Source organism: Conger conger, chromosome 11 (genome assembly GCF_963514075.1).
Source record: "Conger conger chromosome 11, fConCon1.1, whole genome shotgun sequence".
Classification (NCBI taxonomy): Eukaryota; Metazoa; Chordata; class Actinopteri; order Anguilliformes; family Congridae; genus Conger; species Conger conger.
Genome location: NC_083770.1, coordinates 35687586 through 35708190, shown reverse-complemented (window position 1 = coordinate 35708190; position 20605 = coordinate 35687586). Strand labels below are relative to the sequence as shown.

General features: G+C 43.0%; 1 protein-coding gene across 1 annotated transcript in view; it reads left to right on the top strand.

Annotated features, from left to right (window-relative positions):
- cacna1ba (calcium channel, voltage-dependent, N type, alpha 1B subunit, a) overlaps positions 1–20605 on the top strand; it is a 171496-nt gene that overhangs the window by 106648 nt on the left and 44243 nt on the right. Inside the window, exons 19-27 of the mRNA XM_061259522.1 lie at positions 627–689; positions 6215–7021; positions 7823–8016; positions 9022–9148; positions 11429–11558; positions 12008–12067; positions 13003–13109; positions 14855–14866; positions 18033–18053. Coding sequence (XP_061115506.1) covers positions 627–689; positions 6215–7021; positions 7823–8016; positions 9022–9148; positions 11429–11558; positions 12008–12067; positions 13003–13109; positions 14855–14866; positions 18033–18053 — 1521 coding nt within the window. The remainder of the gene's footprint in view (positions 1–626; positions 690–6214; positions 7022–7822; positions 8017–9021; positions 9149–11428; positions 11559–12007; positions 12068–13002; positions 13110–14854; positions 14867–18032; positions 18054–20605) is intronic.

Sequence of the window (20605 nt, the reverse complement as noted above, 5' to 3'; positions counted from 1 at the left end):
ATCAAAATGTTTGCATGCTCCATTTCAGAGAGATTCATGGAGCCAATTACCTATTAACAAATCACTGTCAGTCAGGAAAGGATGTAGCCTGATTATTTTTCTTTTTCAAAGATTATTTCCAGGCACTGTTTGTTATTGTGGATAGTTTTTCCACCTTATTTATTTTTACAGTATGCTTCTTTTAAAGGATTTGGAGTTTTAAAAGATTTTTAACTTTTAACTAGGAAGTTGTACTTTATGGACTTTCACTAAAAGACAAAGTCTAATCACCTGGGATATCCGTTTAAATTATACAAGTTATAAAAGTATATTAAAGTTATAAGTCTCGCCCAGCTGCACACTTGGAAGTTTATTATTTATTCATTATTTTCATATGTTAAAAATTGACTTTTGAAATGTTTGGTTGTGTTCATTTTAATTATGTAATTGTTTATTTTACTGTATTGATGCTTGCTTTGAATATTTTTGAGTTATGTAGTTTGTGAGACTGATAAAATGCCCCTGAGCCAGAAGAGGGGGGGATGAGGTGGAACAGACAGACTGACCTGTTCCCTTCCCCCCCCCGACTCTGACCTCTTGCAAATGTCTTCTTTTTTTGTCTTGTCTTTTTGTTTTTGCATGTGCAGTTTTGTAAAGCAAAATCGAGGTGCTCTATCTCGCAGCTCGTCCATCTGCAGCGTAAATTCACCGTGAGTTTTTGATCTCCGTTACAATATTTTCAGTATCCCGCCACCCTCCTTTTCTCCTGACAACCTACCTTATTACCTGTCTTTCTCTAAGTCTTTCTGACCCCCATCTCCTCATCCCTCTACCACCAATTCGCCCAAGCTCTTTTTCGTTCCCTCATTCAATGGGTGAATGCGGTCATCACTTGTCCTTGTTCACGTTGTCAATACTTTGTCAATCATTGACCCTTTGCTGTGTGTGTATGTACGTGTGTCTGTCTGCGTGTGTGTGCCTGTCTCTATGTGTGTGTATTAACTAGGGGTTTGAACAGTTAAACGTTTAAACGGTTTACCGAAACTGAGTTGTACACGTTTACCAAAAACGGCTAACCTAAGCTCAGTTTAATTAAACAAATGCGCTTTCACCACCAGTAACACAACGCACAATTGGTCGGTCAGTTGAAATAAATATTCTGGCTGCATAATAACATCCGTCCGGCTAGTCCTAGCAAGCAATCTTTGGCTATTTCAGGTGGATAAACATGCAAACACCAGTACTGAATGCTGCAGTGCTATAGTTATCAAAGAATTTCTGTGTTTTAAATCTGTGGCTGTTGATTTGTCACATCCCTAGTGTGTACCCTTCATTAAACCATGCATCTTAAGAGAGCAGAGAACGGTTTCTGCCTCACCTTTGTCCTCTCCCAGGGACTGCTCTTAATGGTAGCATGTACTGAGATCCTTTGTCGTTTTTGTCTGGCACTCCCCTATCTCCCAGGTAGCCTGTCCTGGCAGGGTAGATCACTGCTTTCTCTCTTGTGTATGGACACACGGTAATAGATCCCGCCTCTCAGCGAGCCAATGATTCTCTCTGCCGAGCTGCTCGGTGCTCCCCTCCCTTCAGCGGGAAGTGTGCACTTGCTCCGGCTTCAAGCATCGTCTGAGCTCCCGTTAGGGTCGCCCCGGGTTACGCTACTTACCGCCGCATTAGTCATGAGCAGTCCGAGTCCCTTTAGGAATCTTTTCACTTACATGCCAGACCTGCAAAGACAGAAAAACCAGGTCCTTTCTTGTCTCATGCCCCTGTGTCAAAAACCACTCTCACGAATGGATTGAGTGAATCAATGTACATCTCTGTGCAATTCTGTCTGTTGTTAAATGTCCACTACATGCATTCTAAAGCACCTTCTGTGTCAAGAGCCCACCCTACTGACCCAGCAGGTGCTGAGAATGTACTTTCAGAAAATAAATCACACTGTACAGTGCAGGCTGTTCTATGCCACACCTAGAATCAACTCTATAACTATTGTTAGCTTTTTGGTGCATGAACTAATGACGCAACAACACACAGCTGGCCAAGAAAAGGCTGAGCAGCCAGTGTCTGACTTTTGGTCTCCTAAAATAGAGGAGCTACGTATATGTAAGTGCTACATGGTTCACCCAATGTGGATGTAAATACCCTCAAATGAAAGCTGACAGTCTGTACTTTAACCTCATTGTTTCATTTCAAATACAATGTACTGGAGTACAGAGTGAAAACAAAAAAATTTGTGTTGCTGTCCAAACGCTTACTGACTGCACTGTATATCACTGAGCTGTGAACAAAACGTTTTTATACATAACAATTTAGATACAATTATACAGTAAATGCTTGTTAAAATAGTCATATTGTAACTGCATCACATACAACTCTTATGTGTAAAATATATTTCTGAATGTATTTATTTTTCTCCAAATAATGAAAAGACTTTGCCTGTTACTCATACAGTAGGCATGTGAAATGCATGCCCATTTGGTTAGATCTAAGACTTGGCGTACACTAAAAAACAATATTTTGTTGAACGTCGAAACCCTCCGGTTCTCTGCAGTATGTTGCTGACACACTCTCTCGCATTTCTATTTGAGTGTGCTTGTTTGTGTTAAACCTTCAGGGATCTGTGAAGCACAGATGCTGTGTGGATTCACAGATTTATTCATTAGTCTTGCTCCTGTCATTCACTGAGCCCAGTATGTCACTAACTGATCAGCACAGTATATAGATGGGTGAATATTCCATGTGTCTATGCTCTGGGGGTGTGGGGGGGAGTAGTTATTTTACTTGCTGTGTTGTTGTGAGATGCTGTTTATATGCAGCCAGGATGACCTTGAAATATTCCTGTAGGTCTTGTGTGTTTTCCCCCCCGTCCCTGAAAATATAAAGGAGGTCAGTTTGTTTTTGCTTTTTCCTGAAAGCATAAAGTAGGTCTGCTACAGTATGTTTGTTGATATGTTTATAGGCACTGAGTCAGAATGCATTTTATGCACTTTTATATGTGGCTTTGTTGGCCTAATTGCAGACACAAAGCGCACGTGTCTTGCAAAAGTGCGGAGAATCCACAACAGCCCCAAATTGTCCGCCCGTGCTTAGTTCCTCCTGCTCTGATTCAAACACACGTGTTGTGTCCTGACCTCTCCACTGGTCCAGGAAGTAGTGCCTGTCTCGTGAACATCACATATTGAGCGTTTCATATCACTTTTTCATGAGATGGAAATTTGGAGAGACTGAGGCGGATTTGTGGTTTTTCTTTCTTTAATTTTTCTTTTGTTCATTCCTGTTGTCCTCTTAAAAAGTTGTCATAACCTGCAAGCTTGTTTCTGAGCTTCTCTCCCACACATGACAAAGATGTCAAAACTACACAATGGCGAAGTGAGATTATGTCAGCACCTCTTATTATGTGCTCTTAAAATGTTAGTAAAAGAAGGTAAGAATGTACAGGGATAACATATTTAACAACATCGGTTTCTAATTATCTATAAGGATTTGAAATTTAAAAAATAAATCATTGAATTCAGCTCACTGATCTTGTGAGCATGATTCATTTTTCACATAATATATGAAAGCATGGCAGCTGTGGGAGTAATGGAAAGAGTATGGACTACAAGCCTGCTGTTTGACCTTTAACCTGCTAGTGATCTCACTGACGGGGTTTGAACTTTAACCTGCTGGTGATTTCACTGACAGGAGGTTTGACCTGCTGCGTTTGATGGACATTGCCTTCTCAGAGTGAATGAGACAAACTGCGTTTTGATTGGTGACAGAAAAGGGTGGGGGTGTTCCTCTCTATGTACAATGGTGTGCATTTATATCTTGAGGAGGGTGTCGATGACTGTCTGTCGAGTGCAGTGCAATACCAACATCTGGGTGTGTCTTCAATGTCTGGATTTTAATTATGTCATTTTTTAATTATTTTTTTTGTTTCAATGCAGTCATTTCTATTGTTTTTTTTTGCTGTTATTCAGTTTGTTAGCCCTGTGTGTCCACCCCTGTTTGTCCTGTTGTCTCCCTGTATTCTGTCTCCTTCCTCTTTGCTCCCCATTTCTCTCTCTCTTCCCCACTCTGTAAAAAACTTCCATGTGTCTGTCCTAACGTTGCTTTATGATACTGTGCTGTATGTGTTTTTAGGGGTTTTGTCTACTCCCCTGCCCTTCACATCTTGAGGTACAGGTACCACGCAGGCTGTTTTGGTGGTGACTGTGTATTTCCGACATTGTCATACATCTGTACATATCCTGTTTGCGTACATGCCTACATACACGCATACATGCATTACTTTTATAATTATCGTTGCCATTTGAATTCTTGGAGCAAGGTGACCTCAGAAAAGGGTTTTTTCAGAAAATGTTTTCTGTTCCTTACTTCCCTTGTGAAAAAAAAAGCAGTTCTTGAAAGATTGTGCTCTTTATCATTGGAACTATATTCAAATTGTGGCCTTTGACTCTATGCGGTTGTCCATTCCAGAGAGGCTTTAACGTGGACCAATCACAGTCGTCTGAGGTCAGCTAAAGTCACCCCCCTGCCCTCACCATGGGCTTCTCATCTTTATATGTCTGTCTGATGTCTGCCAGTAGTGGTGTGTAGTCGGCCAACCATGACTGTACCCTTGGAAATGGCCTGGCTTCTAGAGGTGTGTGCAGAATACACTGAGCGAAAGCAGCGGGCTCAGTCCTTGTACAGCTTGGCTCCCGTGTACAGCAGTTCTCCTTTTCATTATGAAAGAAAATATTTTATACAAAAGCGTTTTTACTAGTTTTATGAAGAAAGCGCCTCTATTCCGGAGTAATTCTGTGTACAGCCGCAAAAAAATTATAAATAAAGCAAATAAAGGCAACAGTAGGTGAAGTAAATTCAGAAGAAAAACATATGAAAGCTGTTGTTCACTGGAAAGAACCAAGAAATTATAGCAAAGAAGAGTTTGATGAAAATAATAACCTGCGCCAGAATTTCTGCATTTCTAAGGGAAATTCAGCTTTAATCCATATTACTGTACATCTACTGTAAATAGAAATCTTATGAAATCCCCTTAGAATTTGCAATGGGAGACTGATCCCCATAATGAGTGATATGACTACATGAAGTTAATCACAGAGCTGTTGAATAAAGAAGACCAAATGACTCCCCAATGAAGCACAACGATTGGTTGAAGACAGTGATTCCCTGATGACTCGTGATAGCTCCACCCTTACTGGGGATCTCTCCTATCAATAGCAATGGCTGTACAGCTGTTCCTTGAAATCCCAACTCTTGTTCCACTCCCCACCCCATACTCCTATAAGCCCACCGTTTCCTAAATTTGTCACGGTCCTATGATGAGATGCATACACTCCTGGAGGATGGGCACCGCATTTTGTTTCAATAGACACCTGCTCTTAAGACCGCCCTCACTGCCCTTATGAAAGTTTGACGCTGTCTCGGAGAGCCATGGTTAAAGCTTCACTGCCTGTGGGGACAGAAAGCCACAGGGGAAGGGGGGAGGGAGGGTGGACCATTCAACCCAGTCGCCAGGCAGACTGATGCATGGGCCTCCGCCGCGATCAGCCAGCATGGCGGCGCCTGGCAGTCTGAAGGTTTACCATGGTGAACTTTTGTATGGGCCCATCCATAAAGACCCTCTTTTCTCATAGCCAATGGTCTGGACAGATCTGCTCGTTTCGAGGCCGAAAACATTAATCTGTGACATTCATGAACATTTTCTAAAAAAAAAAAAAAAGAAGAAAAACTAATTAACTCATTACATGAGGATTTCCATAAGATGTAATCCAGTGAAATGTAGGAACCTGCCCTTGTCATTTAAACAAACAACCAGATAAAACCTGGCTATTAAAGAGGGTCTTCATATGGATGTAGGTGTTGTATTTTACTACAGATTTCATCTACCGAAGTAAAGGCAACATTCAAAAATGAAAAGTAGAGAGCATGGTCATAGTGCTGTGCTTATGTTGAACTTGCCTCCTCTCCTTCCCCCACCAACCCACTTCCTCTCCTGCCTCTGCCCTTCTCCCCTCTTCCCCTACTCCTCATTATCTATATCTTCCACTCCCCATCCCCTATCACTCTTTTCTCTCTCCTATTTTTCTTATTTCCCTCCCCTTTTCCCCTCTCCTCTTTCCAACCATCGGTCCTTCCGTCCAACGATCCTTGTCTACTTCTTTCCCCCTCCCCTCTTTTTTTCCTACATTCTTCCTGCTCCTTTTCTCCCCATCGTTCCTTCAATCCTCCCCTCGTCCCCCAGTAAAGAGCAGCAGAAGTCGCTGAAGATGATGTCGGTGTGGGAGCAGCGGACCACCCAGCTTCGGAGGCACAACCTGCTGACGAGCAGCGAGGCGCTGTACAGCGAGCTGGACCCCGAAGACCGGCTGCACCTGACCTCCGCCCTGCGCCTACGGCCCAACATGAAGACCCACCTGGACCGGCCCCTGGTGGTGGAGCCCTGCGAGTCCAACGGGGACCGGCACAGGCCTGCCGAGGGCGACCTTTCGGTCACCCCGGAGGAGGGCGACGGCTCGGGAGAGCCCCCGGCCCCGCCCACGCACCCGAGGAAGCACCACCGCCACCGGGACCGGCACTCCGGCGAGGAGGCGGAGAACGGCGAGGGCCGGCACCACGTCCACCACAGCCGAAGCAAGGAGCACGAGGGCTCGCGGGGGAAGGCTGAGCGCAGCCGCAGCCGGGAGGGCGGCAGGAGGCACCACCACCAGAGCTCCGTGGACGAGGGTGGGGGCGGCGGAGGGGGAGGGGGAGGGAGCGGGGCTGAGAAGGAGCACCACGCCCACCGACACCACAGCCACCGGCAGCCCAAGGAAGGAAACGGGGTGGTCAACAACGGGGCCAAGAATGAACGCCGAGGACGGCACAAGGACGGCTCGCGCTCCGCTAACCGGGAGGGCGAGAAGGTAACCGGGTGCACCAAGGGGGAGAACGGAGGCAATGGAGAACGCAGGAGGCACCGCCCCCGAAGCACAAAGCCCCAGTCGGGCACTGAGGAGGAGCGGCGAGAGAATGGAGAGAGAGCAGACGGGAGGGGCCATGTGCACCATAGGTAAGACCAGCACTCACCTTTCCTGTAATACATCAGTGAACTAATATGGGTGTTTTTTTCTGTTGAGCTGCACTTTCCTTTAAGATGAGTTGGCACAGCATTTCCCCCACTGCTAGAATTTTTTATGCTGTGCTGTGAGGCAAATGGGTCAATTCATTCAGAATAAAGAAACTTTGTTGAAACAGATGAGTAAAACTGTCGCCTATATTTTCCTGCAAAACATTTCCCGACACTACTATCGGTATAACATGGATCTTTAGCCATATTATTCATGTGTAAATGGTTGCACTGATTTACCTTCGCTGTCAACTTGTTATAGGCAATGTCTTCAGTGTTAGTTGTTTAGTGTTATGGGAGTCTCTTGCTCTACCCCAATTCTTCTGTCCCGATGACTGGCTTTATGGTGCACGCAAACGAGGTGCTAGCATGAAAATCTGTGAATCAATCAGCTGAGTCACGAATCAGTTGCAGGGAAGTTCCAAGAATCAGCTATGTGTGTGAGTAAGCAACATTGAGTTGCACTGTATTTGTATGTTTAAACCGATTTGGCTGCCTCTGGAAAAAAGTTGGCAATTACGAAACATGTGCCTCTCTCTACATCTATGCGTTTTACTAATACCCATTAAATATTGATTTATAAATGACATGTGTGAACAGTGCTGGTGAGAAGATCTAAAATGTTACAGGAGCTTTAAATGACCTGAGAATCAAGTTTTTCTGCCCGAGGTGTCCACACTTTCAGTGGTGCTGGGCCAGGGTTTGGGTTCTGACCGCTCACCGAGGTCCGCTCCTCTTCGGCAGGCATACGGACACGGAGGGGGAACCTCAGGCCATGACTCCGGTGCAGCCCCCCGCGGGTCAGCAGTGGCCCAAACCGGAGGACTCGGACAACCAGAGGAACGTGACGCGGACCAGCCAGCTGGGCATTAGCACCAACACCATCCACATCCCAGTGACCATCACTGCCCCGCCCGAGGACACCACCATGATTCCGAGTGAGTAGCAGCGCCCTGGTTCTGTACACAGTCCGCATTGCTGGCTCCAGTGGTCTGAATGTATTCTGTTCTGGGCTTCCTTATTCCAGGCGATTCTGGCACAGGTCCTATAGATTGATCAGATGATAAGTTCTTTATTAACATTGAAAATACTGTGCCTTCTGTTAAAGCTGCAGCATTTCAGTATGAAATGTCGATACTGGCAATAATGCTCTGTCCATGGCTGTCTTTGTGAACCATAGTATAGAACCAGAAACTGTTGCAAGCTGGAACTACCTAGACTGAGAAAGCAAAAAGGAAGGAACACAGGAGGTGAACATTTGGTGGAATCATAGGTTCCAGTTTCTAACAGTATGCAGTGTGTTCATGAACTATATACGTTAACCATGCCCCTTCATGAAGATTAGCAATGAGTCATATCATTAGTTTCAAGTACTTAAACTGTGCTTCTACAATAGCTGGGAGAATTGCACTTAGTATTAAGAACATGACGTTAAACATCTGTTCAGTGTGTAGAGCAGTAGTCTCCAACCCTGGTCCTGGAGAGCTACAGGGTCTGCTGGTTTTCGTTGTTCCTCTGCACTTAACTGTAATCAACTGCTCTAATTGATTAATTAACTCACCTCACCTGCTTACCTGGATCTCAACAGGGTGCTGATTTTAAGGTGAAAACAAAAACCAGCATACCCACTAGCTCTCCAGGACCAGGGTTGGAGATCCCTGGTGTAGAGAATGTGCGATACCAGTGAAGGACAGGAACTATCTTCCAGGGAATTGCCTTGAGTGGTGATGGATGAGTGAGGCTTCATGAGGGCCAAAATGGGTGGAGCTATATGTCATTGGTGCTAACTGCTTTTGAATATTAATTCATAGTGCATGTTGTCTTCCGCATTTGAAGAGTTCAGTACTTTGCAAAGCAGCTCGGAGCTGCCCAGATCCATGAGTTCATGAGGTTTCACAGTCCAATAGTATTAGCAGCCATGGTAACGTTTTCCCTCTCTGCAGTGAACAACATTGACTGTGAGACGCTGCCCATGAACGAGGAGAAGAAGAACCTGGACGACTTGGCCCAGAGTGGACCCAGACCGATCCTACCTTACAGCTCCATGTTTGTGTTTGGCCAAACTAATCCGTGAGTCTGCTTACAGGGGTGGCGTGACTTCAGGGTAGGGCTATGTTTACACACTGGAGTTGACTCTTGAGGCAAGCTTAAGTCTAATATTGTTGACTTCTTATTTCAGTGGGAGGCAGCCCAGTGTTATAGAAAAGCCCAGATAGCAGATGATTCCAGACCAAATGTGATTGGGTTTAGGCACTTAAGGGTCATTTATGGCAATAGCAAGTGTATTGGGGGCCAAAAGTGGCCAAAATGCCACTGACCACATACAAGGTTTTACAGCCTTTTAATAGCCACATTTAAGATTTATCATGGCATTTTGATTTGGATTTGGTTGGGTTCATTGACCTCATTCCATGGTATGTGGGCTGGTTGAAGTGATAAGTGTGGGCTAGCAATGGCCCATCAGTCTGTTGCTATCTGGGGTGGCCCTGATTCTCCACACCCCAGTGTGAAGTATAAAAGTGAAAAGTGAAGTATATAGATTATGAGAGAAAAGTGCAATAGAATCAAAACGTTTTCAGATCTACACAAGTAATACCACATGATCCTGCATATCTGACCCTGTTGGGACCAGAGGAACATCAAGTATGTAAAAGTCAGAATTGATTTTAATAAAAAAATAGGCATGGCAGCTGGATTCTCAAGCCTTCGATTTATTTTGGGCTTATCTCTCTTTAGTGTTGCTGTACTTGTGGAGAGCTGACTCAGCCTCTCATGACATTGGATCGAGACATTTTATAATATGGTAAAAGAAAATGTGATACTTTGAGAAGGTTTTGAGGGGTGCAGAGTAGGGGTTTGCTTTAAAAAAAAATTAAAAGCATTCATAGAAAAAGCGTAGCTTCCATTAGAAACCAAAAAGCTGAACCAAAATGACAATGTATCGAGCACAGGTCCGTGCTGAGTATTTACAGGGAAGCTGGAAAAAGAGGACCTTTCCTCAGGGACAGTAAGTGCTGCTATCCTTATAATCCGAAGTTGCTCAAATGTTTCAACTTCATTGTTGGTTTTTGACTGTAAATCTCCACATAAACGCTCGCGTCAATGAACAGCAAACAAGCTAGGGCCTCTGAGATGGGTTCAGACGGAGGTTTGCTCAGCGGCGGCCCTCCTTCCTGGAAGCATTGTTTTATGCGTGTGAGGCCCCAGTGACTCAGTGCAGGTTGGATCCAGTGTGTGAAAGCTGGGGGATTGGAAACCGCGGGCTGGCGCCGATGACTCAGGTGCTGCTCAGACCTGTCGGCGGCAGTGACATGGACCCGCGGAGGTTTTTTTACGTGAAAGGAGGGGACATTTATCTCCGGAGGCGCCAACGCATGCGCATTACTCTGCTCGCAACGTCTCCCCTGTGTGACTGGAGGGGGGGGGGGGCAACCTGCAGGAGTGCAGTGACTGACGTCCTCAGAACTGCCTCGGAATCACGTAGCTTCTTTTAAAGTCATCATTGTTAGTTTGTTATGCATATACATGTATTTTTTTACAATCTATGGTCTGCAGTAAGTAGAAGAGAACCGGCACAATTGTAACATTTTTCACTTATTACTCAATTACTCTAAGGTAACGTGATCGAATGCAGTGAATTTTAACCACAAAGAGCATATACTTGACTAAGACGTGTTTTCACACCTCTTTGTCATTCATGTCCGCTGGCTAACTATGCAGATTAAGTGCTTTAATCGGGCAATGTCCCGATTGAGCCTGTGAGCTCTTGAGTTTCGGATAAAGTTTCTAGTCTCGGTTCCTGGAGGTGTAAGGGAGGCATTATCACTTAGTCTAGTCTATTTTATAGACTAGTAACACCTGTTCTGCATGTAAATGGATGCCATAGCTACTGCACTAGCTAGCTAATTTACGATAATTTCACTGAAACCAAGATTTGAAATGGGTTTTAATGGTAGGCAATTAACCAACCAAAACAAGAGCACACTGGATCAATAGTATGCACTACAAAATTATCTTGTTCCGCAGTGGAGTAGAGTGCTCACCTTTGCCACTTTGTGGTGGTTGTGCGAAAATAAACCCTAAACCACTATGGATTATGGGTAATCTTGCCAAAAATCACTGCTCCCTCTGTTACAGGCCGAAATGTGCCTGCCCCCTACTCTCATAATCTTGCGGTACATAGTACTTACGCACGGTACTTACTGACTTTTTCATAGTACCTACCACTCAAATCCCAGTACTTACCTAATAATTACGTAAGTAGCTGTGTACTTACTCGGTCAGTACTGCGTAATTAACGGGCTGTGAAGTAAAGTGTTACTGAACCGTCCCTTCTCGTTTGGTCACCAGGGTGAGGCGTCTCTGTCACTACATGGTGAGCCTGCGCTACTTTGAAATGTGCATCCTGGTGGTGATAGCCATGAGCAGCATTGCGCTGGCGGCTGAAGACCCTGTCCAGGCCAACGCCCCGCGCAATAACGTGAGTCACGGCCAGCCCTGCTCCCCCATTCTCACAGCATGAGACCCCCGCATAACAGCATGATTCACATCGGGCCCCATGGAAGTGTGTGTGTGTCTGTGCATGTGTTTGTGTCTGTGTGTGTGTGTGTACGTGTGCATGTGTCTGTGTGTATGTGCATGTGTTTGTGTATGGGTGTGTGTGTGTGTTTGCCTGTGTACGTGCATGTGCGTACGTGTGTGTGTGTCAGTGCGTGTGTGTGTGTGTGTGAGTGCGTGTGTGGAGTAGGATGAGGCAGGCTTGTGTGTTTTTCTTCTGCTTCCTCTTGTGGCTGTGCTTGCAGTAATTAATGTTGTTCTCAAAGTGGTTCTCACTAAATGAGGGTCAAATTGACCATTTATAAAGCATGCTGTGGGCTGAAATAAAATTTCATCATTAACAATTTCTTTCTCACACTATATTATTTCCAGGTGCTCAAGTACTTGGATTATGTCTTCACGGGCGTTTTCACCTTCGAGATGGTGATTAAGGTAAAGCTTTGTGTGCTGCAAATCGAGCATATTTCCTCAAATTACTGCCAGATTAAGACCAGCCATCTTATACACATTGTTCACGGGCGCAGACTGCATTAGTAGAACATTCATTTGATTGTCTTCACAAGTTAATTCATACAAGCACCTCCGGGCATTCATAGCTCTGTGACCTTTTTTGTGTGAACGTTTCCATAGATGAAAGCACTATAAAGTTACCATAGATTTAACACATTCACTGGGTTTAATTATATTTTCCACTGCTAAGGTCATTGAGCCCTTGATCATTTCTTGAAACCAAGCTCTTGTGCTCATTACTGGCCGTTTGCCTCTCACTCACAGCTTCACAAAACTTCTCACTTAATGTGCTTTCATGCAATGATTAACACACCAGTTCACTTCTGATGCTTTCCCCATGAATCATTCTCATCCTACCTCAAAAAGCAGGTCATTGCGAGGAACAGATAAATAATGGAAAGCAACCAGTTCTGTCTTGCATTGATCACATCGACCTGACAACAAAAGTGAAAGCACTGTTCAATAAAGCAATATCAAACTATCCAAGATTAATTCAGCCACCATATGTTAGCAATATGACTTTCTCCTGGATTTAATAAAAAAGTAATCTTAAAAAAATACTTTGGTGCAATATTGTGCATGATTCATCTGGAAAAGTTTGTGGGTTTCCTTATTGAATGGAACTTTCTATTAAAGTGGATTGTATATCTTGATTTGATCCAGGTCCTTTGGTGTTTTGATTGAATTGAGCTAAGCCTTGCAGTACACAGTAACATGTTCAGTGTTAAAACAACTGGTAAAGAACACATGGTCGCTACTGCAATTATATGTATGTACAGTACTACTGTTGAATTGATGAGATTAATGCATTAACACTGAACACTGCTTGAATATTGGCACTCTCTCTTCTTTCCAAGATGGTGGATCTGGGCCTACTGCTCCACCCTGGTGCCTACTTCAGAGACCTCTGGAATATTCTTGACTTCATCGTGGTTAGTGGAGCGCTGGTGGCATTTGCCTTTTCGTAAGTGTAACTCTCATTTTGACGTATTCCTCTCATTTTCTACTTTCTTACTCCCCTTAGTTTTCTTGATAGTCCTCTACTTCTTTTCTTCCTTTTGTCCATATGCATTTTAGTCGATGGGCATTGTCAAAGGCAAATATGGCAAAGAAGACTTGAGAATAACAGTGATTTATGTTGGCAAGGAGTCTTATAAAGGGTTAGTAGTTGTGTTAGAATGTGAATCCAGCTTCTCTCGTGTGTGCTGGTATCCCAGATGTGAAATGGGAAGAGAAAAGAGGTTTATATCAGAATTTTGTGTTTTCAGTGTAACTGGTTCACTGGAGGGTATTACCTGTTAAAAAGATGAAATTGTAGACTTTGATTATTTGCAAAAATAAATAGCAGAGGATTCTGTTTAAGATTTAGCTTGGTTTTCGCTCTTTGATGTGCTGAAATGTGTCTCTGAGCTGTGCGCTCATATGGCTCTTTTTAGTGATGAAATCCAATATTAATTTTCCTTTTGGATACAGAGAAAACATTGTATTTAGTGTTTATCAATAAGGAAAGTGTGACGTGTAATAAAGATGTTATACGGTGCATGTACTCATGAAAATCGGTGCGGTCTAATATCCTGAACTCATTTTTATCACATATTGAATGAAAAGTAAATAATTATGATGGGTCTTGTCTGACTACTGTGAGAAGCTTCAGTGTACCAACCAGAAAGAACAGCAGCTTTTCTGTGTATAATTTCACTTCTGTGCAATGAGAGAGGGTGGCTTGAAGCCTGTGAATTCTATAAAGCTCACTTCTTGTTTTTCTATATGTGATATTTACTGCAGTGTCACTGGAAGAGTGTGCTACTGAAAGCACAGAGCATGCGGCACTGTCTTTACAGCTTATGAATAATTCTGTCTGTTTATATGTGTGTATGCGTGCGTGTGTGTCTGTGTGTGCTCACATTTCATTGAGGTGTTACTGTTATATTTCTGTGTGTATGTGTGTGTATGTATGTGTACATGCCTACATTTTTGCTGGCTTCTATGTATGTACCGTACTTAACACACTTGTGTGTTAATATGTCTGTGCTTATGTGGCAGGGTAATGTCAGGAGTAAAATGATTATTATGATTACACAGAAGATGTTTCCCATGGTGTGTTACTCAAGACTTGAGTAAAGAACAAATCATAAAAACATTAGTTTAAACACAAACAGGCTAGTCTGGAGTTGCACCTTCCTAAAAAAATTCCTGAAATTTGCATCTCTACTGATCGAGCGGCTAAGCCACTTAGCACCATCACACACAACAAAAATGGCTAAAGAACAATAAAAAGACAATATTCAACAATAAAATTCGCTCAATACAGGGCTGACAACAACAGGAGATCTGTGTCTTCTCTGTGGCAAATAGCACCTTTCAAAGGCAGATCCTTTTGCTGCATTACAATGTACACGTGCGTATGTCTGTGCTTGCTTACCAGTGTGTATGTATGGGTGCGCTTGTGTGTGTTTATCTGTGCCTGTATATATGCGTGTATATCAGTGTCTGTGTTTATACACGTGTTTGTCATGTGTGCGTACATCTGTGTTTGTGCAAGAATACAGTATGTGGAAATTTGTGCGTCTGTCTGTCTGTATATGTGTATAATGTGTGCAAACGTATGTGTGCGTGTGTGTGTGTGTGCGCGTGTGTCTGAGGGTTTGCCCTTTCTGTTATTTTATTCTAACTCTTCCTCTCCTTTCCCCGGCCTGGGACCGCTTGCAGGAGCTTCATGGGGTAATGCTTTCCTGCTCTCTGTCCTTTTGCCTGCTTCTCTGTCTCAGCCTCAGCCTCTCTTTCAGCCTGTCTCACTCACACACTCTGTCTCTCTCTCTCTCTCTCTCTCTGTGTGAATCATCGGGGCCTATGCTCAGCCTATGGATCGATGGTGCAGCATGCCCGGCTCCGCACTCTTTCACTCTCAGCTCTCCGTTAGTCTGTTTATCACTCCGTCCTCACCATATGCCAGATTCGTCACCTCACCTCCTCTTTACTGAGGGGGACATGTGTCTTTGTCCAGCACGTTTGCCATTGAAATCACCAGGAGGGGCTTTTGCGCAAAGGTCTCTTGTAATTGAAAAGCTTTGAAGGGATTGTAGCTGAAGTACCTGTACAGATGTTGGTTTAAAAAAGCAGTGGCTCTTTGTGCACATGCCCAGAGAAACGGCATCAGTTTATATTGTATAAGCAGTGGTTATTTGCACAGCAGCAGTTGTATCCACAGTGTTGAAGGCTAGCCTTCAAATATCTCCTTGTCTATGTACAGTAGATAAACCCTTTTTGCAGAACTACCTTAGAACTGGAAGAGCCACTCCTAATCTCAACGCTCCAGCTGTGCTAACATAAAATACAGAGCTTATATACAGTGTCCTCCAGAATTATTGGGACTCTTGACTGGCAATGCAACCAGGAGGCAATATAAAATAAACTATATAATTGTTGAGATGATCAAACATTCACTTCATAAAAAATACATTTCACCAAAATCTATGTTCCATTATTATTGGCACCCCTGGTTTAGTTACATGGTGCATCCACCTCTGGCAAGGCTTACAGCATAGAAAATTTTCCTGTAATGCTTGACACGGTTACAGAAAACATTTGGAGGGATTTTAGATCATTCTTCTATGCAGATCCTTGCAAGATTCTTCATATTCTTGTATTTGTGCATATCAAATTCCCTCTTCTGTTCAGGCCAGAGGTTTTCGATTGGACTGAGGTCTGGCGCCTGAGATGGCCATTGTAGAACATAGACTTTGTGGCCTGTACCACGAGACTGAGCCTTGGCTGTATTGAAAGTGGACTTTCGAGCAAGACAATTTCCAAATCATACCTCAAAATCCACACAGAAATGGTTCTGTGACAATGTCCTGCAAGGACATCTCAGGATCCAGACCTCAGTCCAATCAAAGACCTGTGGGCTGAACTGAAGAGGGTAGTTGATATGTGCAAACACAAGAATATGAAGAATGTTGCTACCTTAGGATCTGTATAGTGGTCTAAAATCCCTCCGAATGTGTTCCTTAACAGTGCCAAGCATAACAGGAAAAGACTAATTTATAAAGTACCATATTTTTCACATGTTGACATTTTTGAGTTTCTCTCAATTATATTGTTTATTTTTTGTGCATTGTCAGACAGGGGTGCCAATAATTCTGGAGCTCACTGTACTTATCTAGCTCAGAAATCTACTGGTTTAAATCTGAGATTTAAACTCTGCAATTGAGTTATTAGACTTCATCCCATTCTGATTTTAAAAAAATGCTAATAATCACATGTGAATGTGCCCCTTTAGATAAACTGATTGTAGATTGTATTCAGAATACTAACACTAATAATCATAATAATATATATTATTCTTATTTCTATTGGTATTACTCCGGTACATAGTGTGTGTAAATGAAATCAGTTATATGGGAACAAAAATCAGTGTTTTGAGATTATTTCTGCATGAAGCAGAAATAATATGGTAGAAATCTAGTAATATTGCTACAACTTAAATGTTCAAGAAAGGGTGTTTGCTTTTTACGCCAGAATGAAAATAGCATTTGCACAGAGAAATGAAGAAGCACAAAGCGCTTTTCGGTCTCTACGTGTTGTATTGCGGCAGACTGACAGACACAATGGACTCTTCTGTGGAGAAGAGAGAGTGCACTGTTCACCATCATTCTTCATCCTACCAAGCCTGGATTCAGTCCCATTGGACTGTGGTTTGTTCTTAACCTTTAGCAACCGTGAATAACAAATGATCAATGCAGGTTGCAATTTTTTTGTTACTTACACAACTTTCTTTTGTTTCCATGTTCCAGCAAAACCTCTGGACTCATGATTCTGTGTAAGTGACAGAAAAGTACTAATACTTAACATAAAACACACAGCTTATATACAGTATATATGAAAAAATATATATTTGTGAGTCAAAGTTAAGGACAAACCGCGACGGGGTGGGTTTGAATCCTTGGCGTACTGTGTACCGAGGGGTCACATGCATTTGACCATGCCCTGCCCGGTCAGAACCAATAGTACACTTGCATTGTCCACAAGCTCCTGGTCAGACCTCGTCACATCAATGCATTGATCATGCCTCACTGGTCGTTCCCAGAGATGCTAACGCATTAGCTAGTCAAATCTGCCAGTTGGTCTGATGGCATTGACCACGCCCTGTCAGTCAGTGGGCCCGAGCAATTGGCTGCACTTTTCCAGGCCCTATCAGATGTGTCATATGGCCTATGCCCTGTACAAAGGGAGGGCTCGAGGGGCATGACATCTGTTCAGACAACCCTCGCCTTCCAAACCCCACAGATTTGACCTTGAGTTCAACCTTGAATATCACGCCTGTAGATGTGACTCCCTTTCTTCTCAGGTGGCTGTTGTCTATGGTTTATAGGAGTGACATCAGACTCCTCCCTCTCTTGTCACTTATCTGATTGCTACTACAAAAATGATTTCCACTTCTGAGAAGATCTGTCAGTGCAGGGCACCCATCAAACCAACTTCATGGGGTAATGCTTTCCTGCTCTCTGTCAGGAATAGCTGAGTCTGGACTTCTCTTTTTTGGTTTAAGTTTTCCATAGACTTTCTCAGTCAAATATTCATTTCTGACCAGTCTGATACATCATAGTCATTGCTGCCATTCTCTGCACTTATAAATCATATTTCATTTGATTTCTGTCTCCGGTGTTGGGAATATGAGTTTATGATGCATATTTCTTATGCAGAATACTGCAGGCTATTTTACAGTTTTCGCAATAATGTTACCATTATTTAAAAGAGCTAGATTCTTAATGGATTTATATAAAACTGTTTTGTTTTGCTTTCTTTTGTGGATGTGAAGCAGCCGTAATGTCTTCTGTTTTGTTTTGTTTTTTGTTTTTGTTTTTTAACCATTGCTTTCCTTCATTAGATCGCAACAAAACGTCACAAGGTGGGGACCCCCCTCCTTTCTCTCTGTTCTATTTGAGAAGTTTTTGTAACATCCCAGAACCCTACCCTAACTCCTCCCCCCGAACCTCAACCCCTCGTAACCCCTTCCTAGCCAGGCCAGAAATTGTGCTTCATGACCGTTCTTTTGGTCTGTCTTCTGTACCGGTCAGAAGCCACTACACAGTCACTCTGAGAGCTTTCAATAGATGCCCCACTCCATCTGTATCCTGATTTCACTCACAGAAAGTTCCGGAGTGGTCACAAAACTGAGGCAATTCCCCTATGTATTAAGTTCTTCCTGGCCTTGAATGTTTGTTAGCCTCTTGTTCATCTCTGCTTCTCCTTAGAGGCAGAGAGCAGCTAATCGCAATCAAATTAAAGCAAATTAATTCAAATTGTTTCAAGGACACAATAGGGTGCTTATACATCCCAAAATAATACTTAAAATAAATGCCTCAGATAGAATCACAGCAGAACAATCCAGACCTGAGGACAAAAGACAAAAACATGGACTACGCTGTCTTAAACTATGCTTTTAATCTGTTGAGAATTATACGTTTTTTGCCAGATCCCTCTCAGCTTCTGCGGGAAAAGGCTTGAGCAGTTTTAACATAGTCCCTTGCAGACTCTGCCCACACCCTCCTCAGGCTAATCAAGGGGCTTCTTGCGAAAGCTGTCAGAATTTCTGCCCATTGTGTATTTCCTCAGCATTAACCACAGGTCCTACTGAGCTGTGCTAGCATGCTAGACTAATGTGTACCGGAGCATGAGACATGCATGCCTGTGCGTTCATGTACAACCGGCCCCTGCTGCCAGGAGAAAGGCGGAGGGCAAGGGGGGAAGTAACCACGGCGTGATAATATGTAGCCTCGCTGGTCGGCCCAGGTACAGCACAGTCAAGGAAGTCATGTGAATGACTCATACAAACCAATGGGGGCACTGTCCCCCTCCTGACCTTCAGTGGCAAATTTAAGCAAGTACACCATTCACAATATTCACAAGAATTTCAGTACTTCATTTTATATTTTGCATATGTATATATTTTTTCTTCTAATTATGTCCTGAGTAGGTGCATGTTGCATCGCATAAGTGTTCTTAAAATAGTGTGTCCTCTCCTTAAGTTGTGCTATTACTGAAGTTACATGCATACAATCCCCTCAAAAAGTATTGGAACAGCAAGGTCAATTCCTGTTTTTGCTATACACTGAAGACTATTGAGTTTGAGGTCAAAGGTTATACATGAGATGTCGGGTCCGAATTTCATCTTTTATTTCCTGGTATTTTTATCTAGATTTGTAAAAGAACTTTGAACATATCACCTTTTGTATCAGAACAACCAATTTTTAGGTGAGCAAAAGTATTGGAACTTGTGACTGACAGGTGTTTCTTGTTGCCCAGATGTTTTCTGTTAGATTTATTGGTTAAACAATGAATAGTTCTAAATGTCTACTCTTGGTTTTAGCCTTCAGTTTTACCTGTGAACACTGCATTTTTGTTAGAAAAGATAAGGGGACCACAGAGCTGGGAAAAGCAAGCCATGTTTAAGCTTGGAAGAGAGGGGAAATCGATCAGCGCTTGTACAACAACTTGGAATGTCCTGAAAAAGAAAGAAACCGCTGACGTACTGAGCAACAGACATCAAACAGGTTGACCAAGGAAAACAACAGCAGTTGATGACTGAAACATTGTGAGAGCTGTGAAGAAAAACTCCAAAACATCAGTCAGTGACATCACAAATAATCTCCTCAGGGCAGGGGTGAAGATATCTCAAGAACCGTTTCAAGAAGATTTAGAGAGCAGCAATATAGAGGTTATACCACAAGATGGAAACCACTCATCAGTAGTAAGAATTGGAAGTCGAGATTGCAATTAGCAAAGAATTACAGAGGTGAACCACACTAATTCTGGAACTAAATTTTATGGACTGATAAGACCAGGATTAACCTCTACCAAAGTGATGGAAGTTTGGAGAAAGAAGGGATCTGCTCATGATCCAAAACAAACAAGCCTCAAACCTGTCTTGATTGCCAAATTGTCATAGGCGAATAGTGGAAGTTAGAACTCCTCTCCTACAGACAGCCAACATTAACAATTCTCTCTCTGATTTACACTGTCATTGCAACCACAATTCCACTCCCATATTCACAATCCTGTCAATCACTGTCACTATGACAGTGGAGCTTGCCAAACACAAGTTCGGCCCTTTAGTAATCAAATCATGTCAAATCAGATGTTGCTTTTTTAGGTTTATTGGCTCTGCCCTCACTTTGTTTCCAACTTCCATTCAAATTATATTCAGGATAATGACAATGAAAAAAATACTTCAGAGTGCTGCTGGATTCCATATGTATTGAAATATGTTTTAGGAAGTAGATGTGATAGGATTGGAGAGGATCTTCTTTTTGGGGGTATTTTAGTCATCTGTGAGTAGCTAGCATTTATGAAAATGCTCTGAAAGTGCAGGATTTGAAGATGTTTTTATTTCATCAGCTGATTGCATAGAATCAAGACCAAACCATTTCCTGTTTACTCTAATTTCGGCCCTGACATACA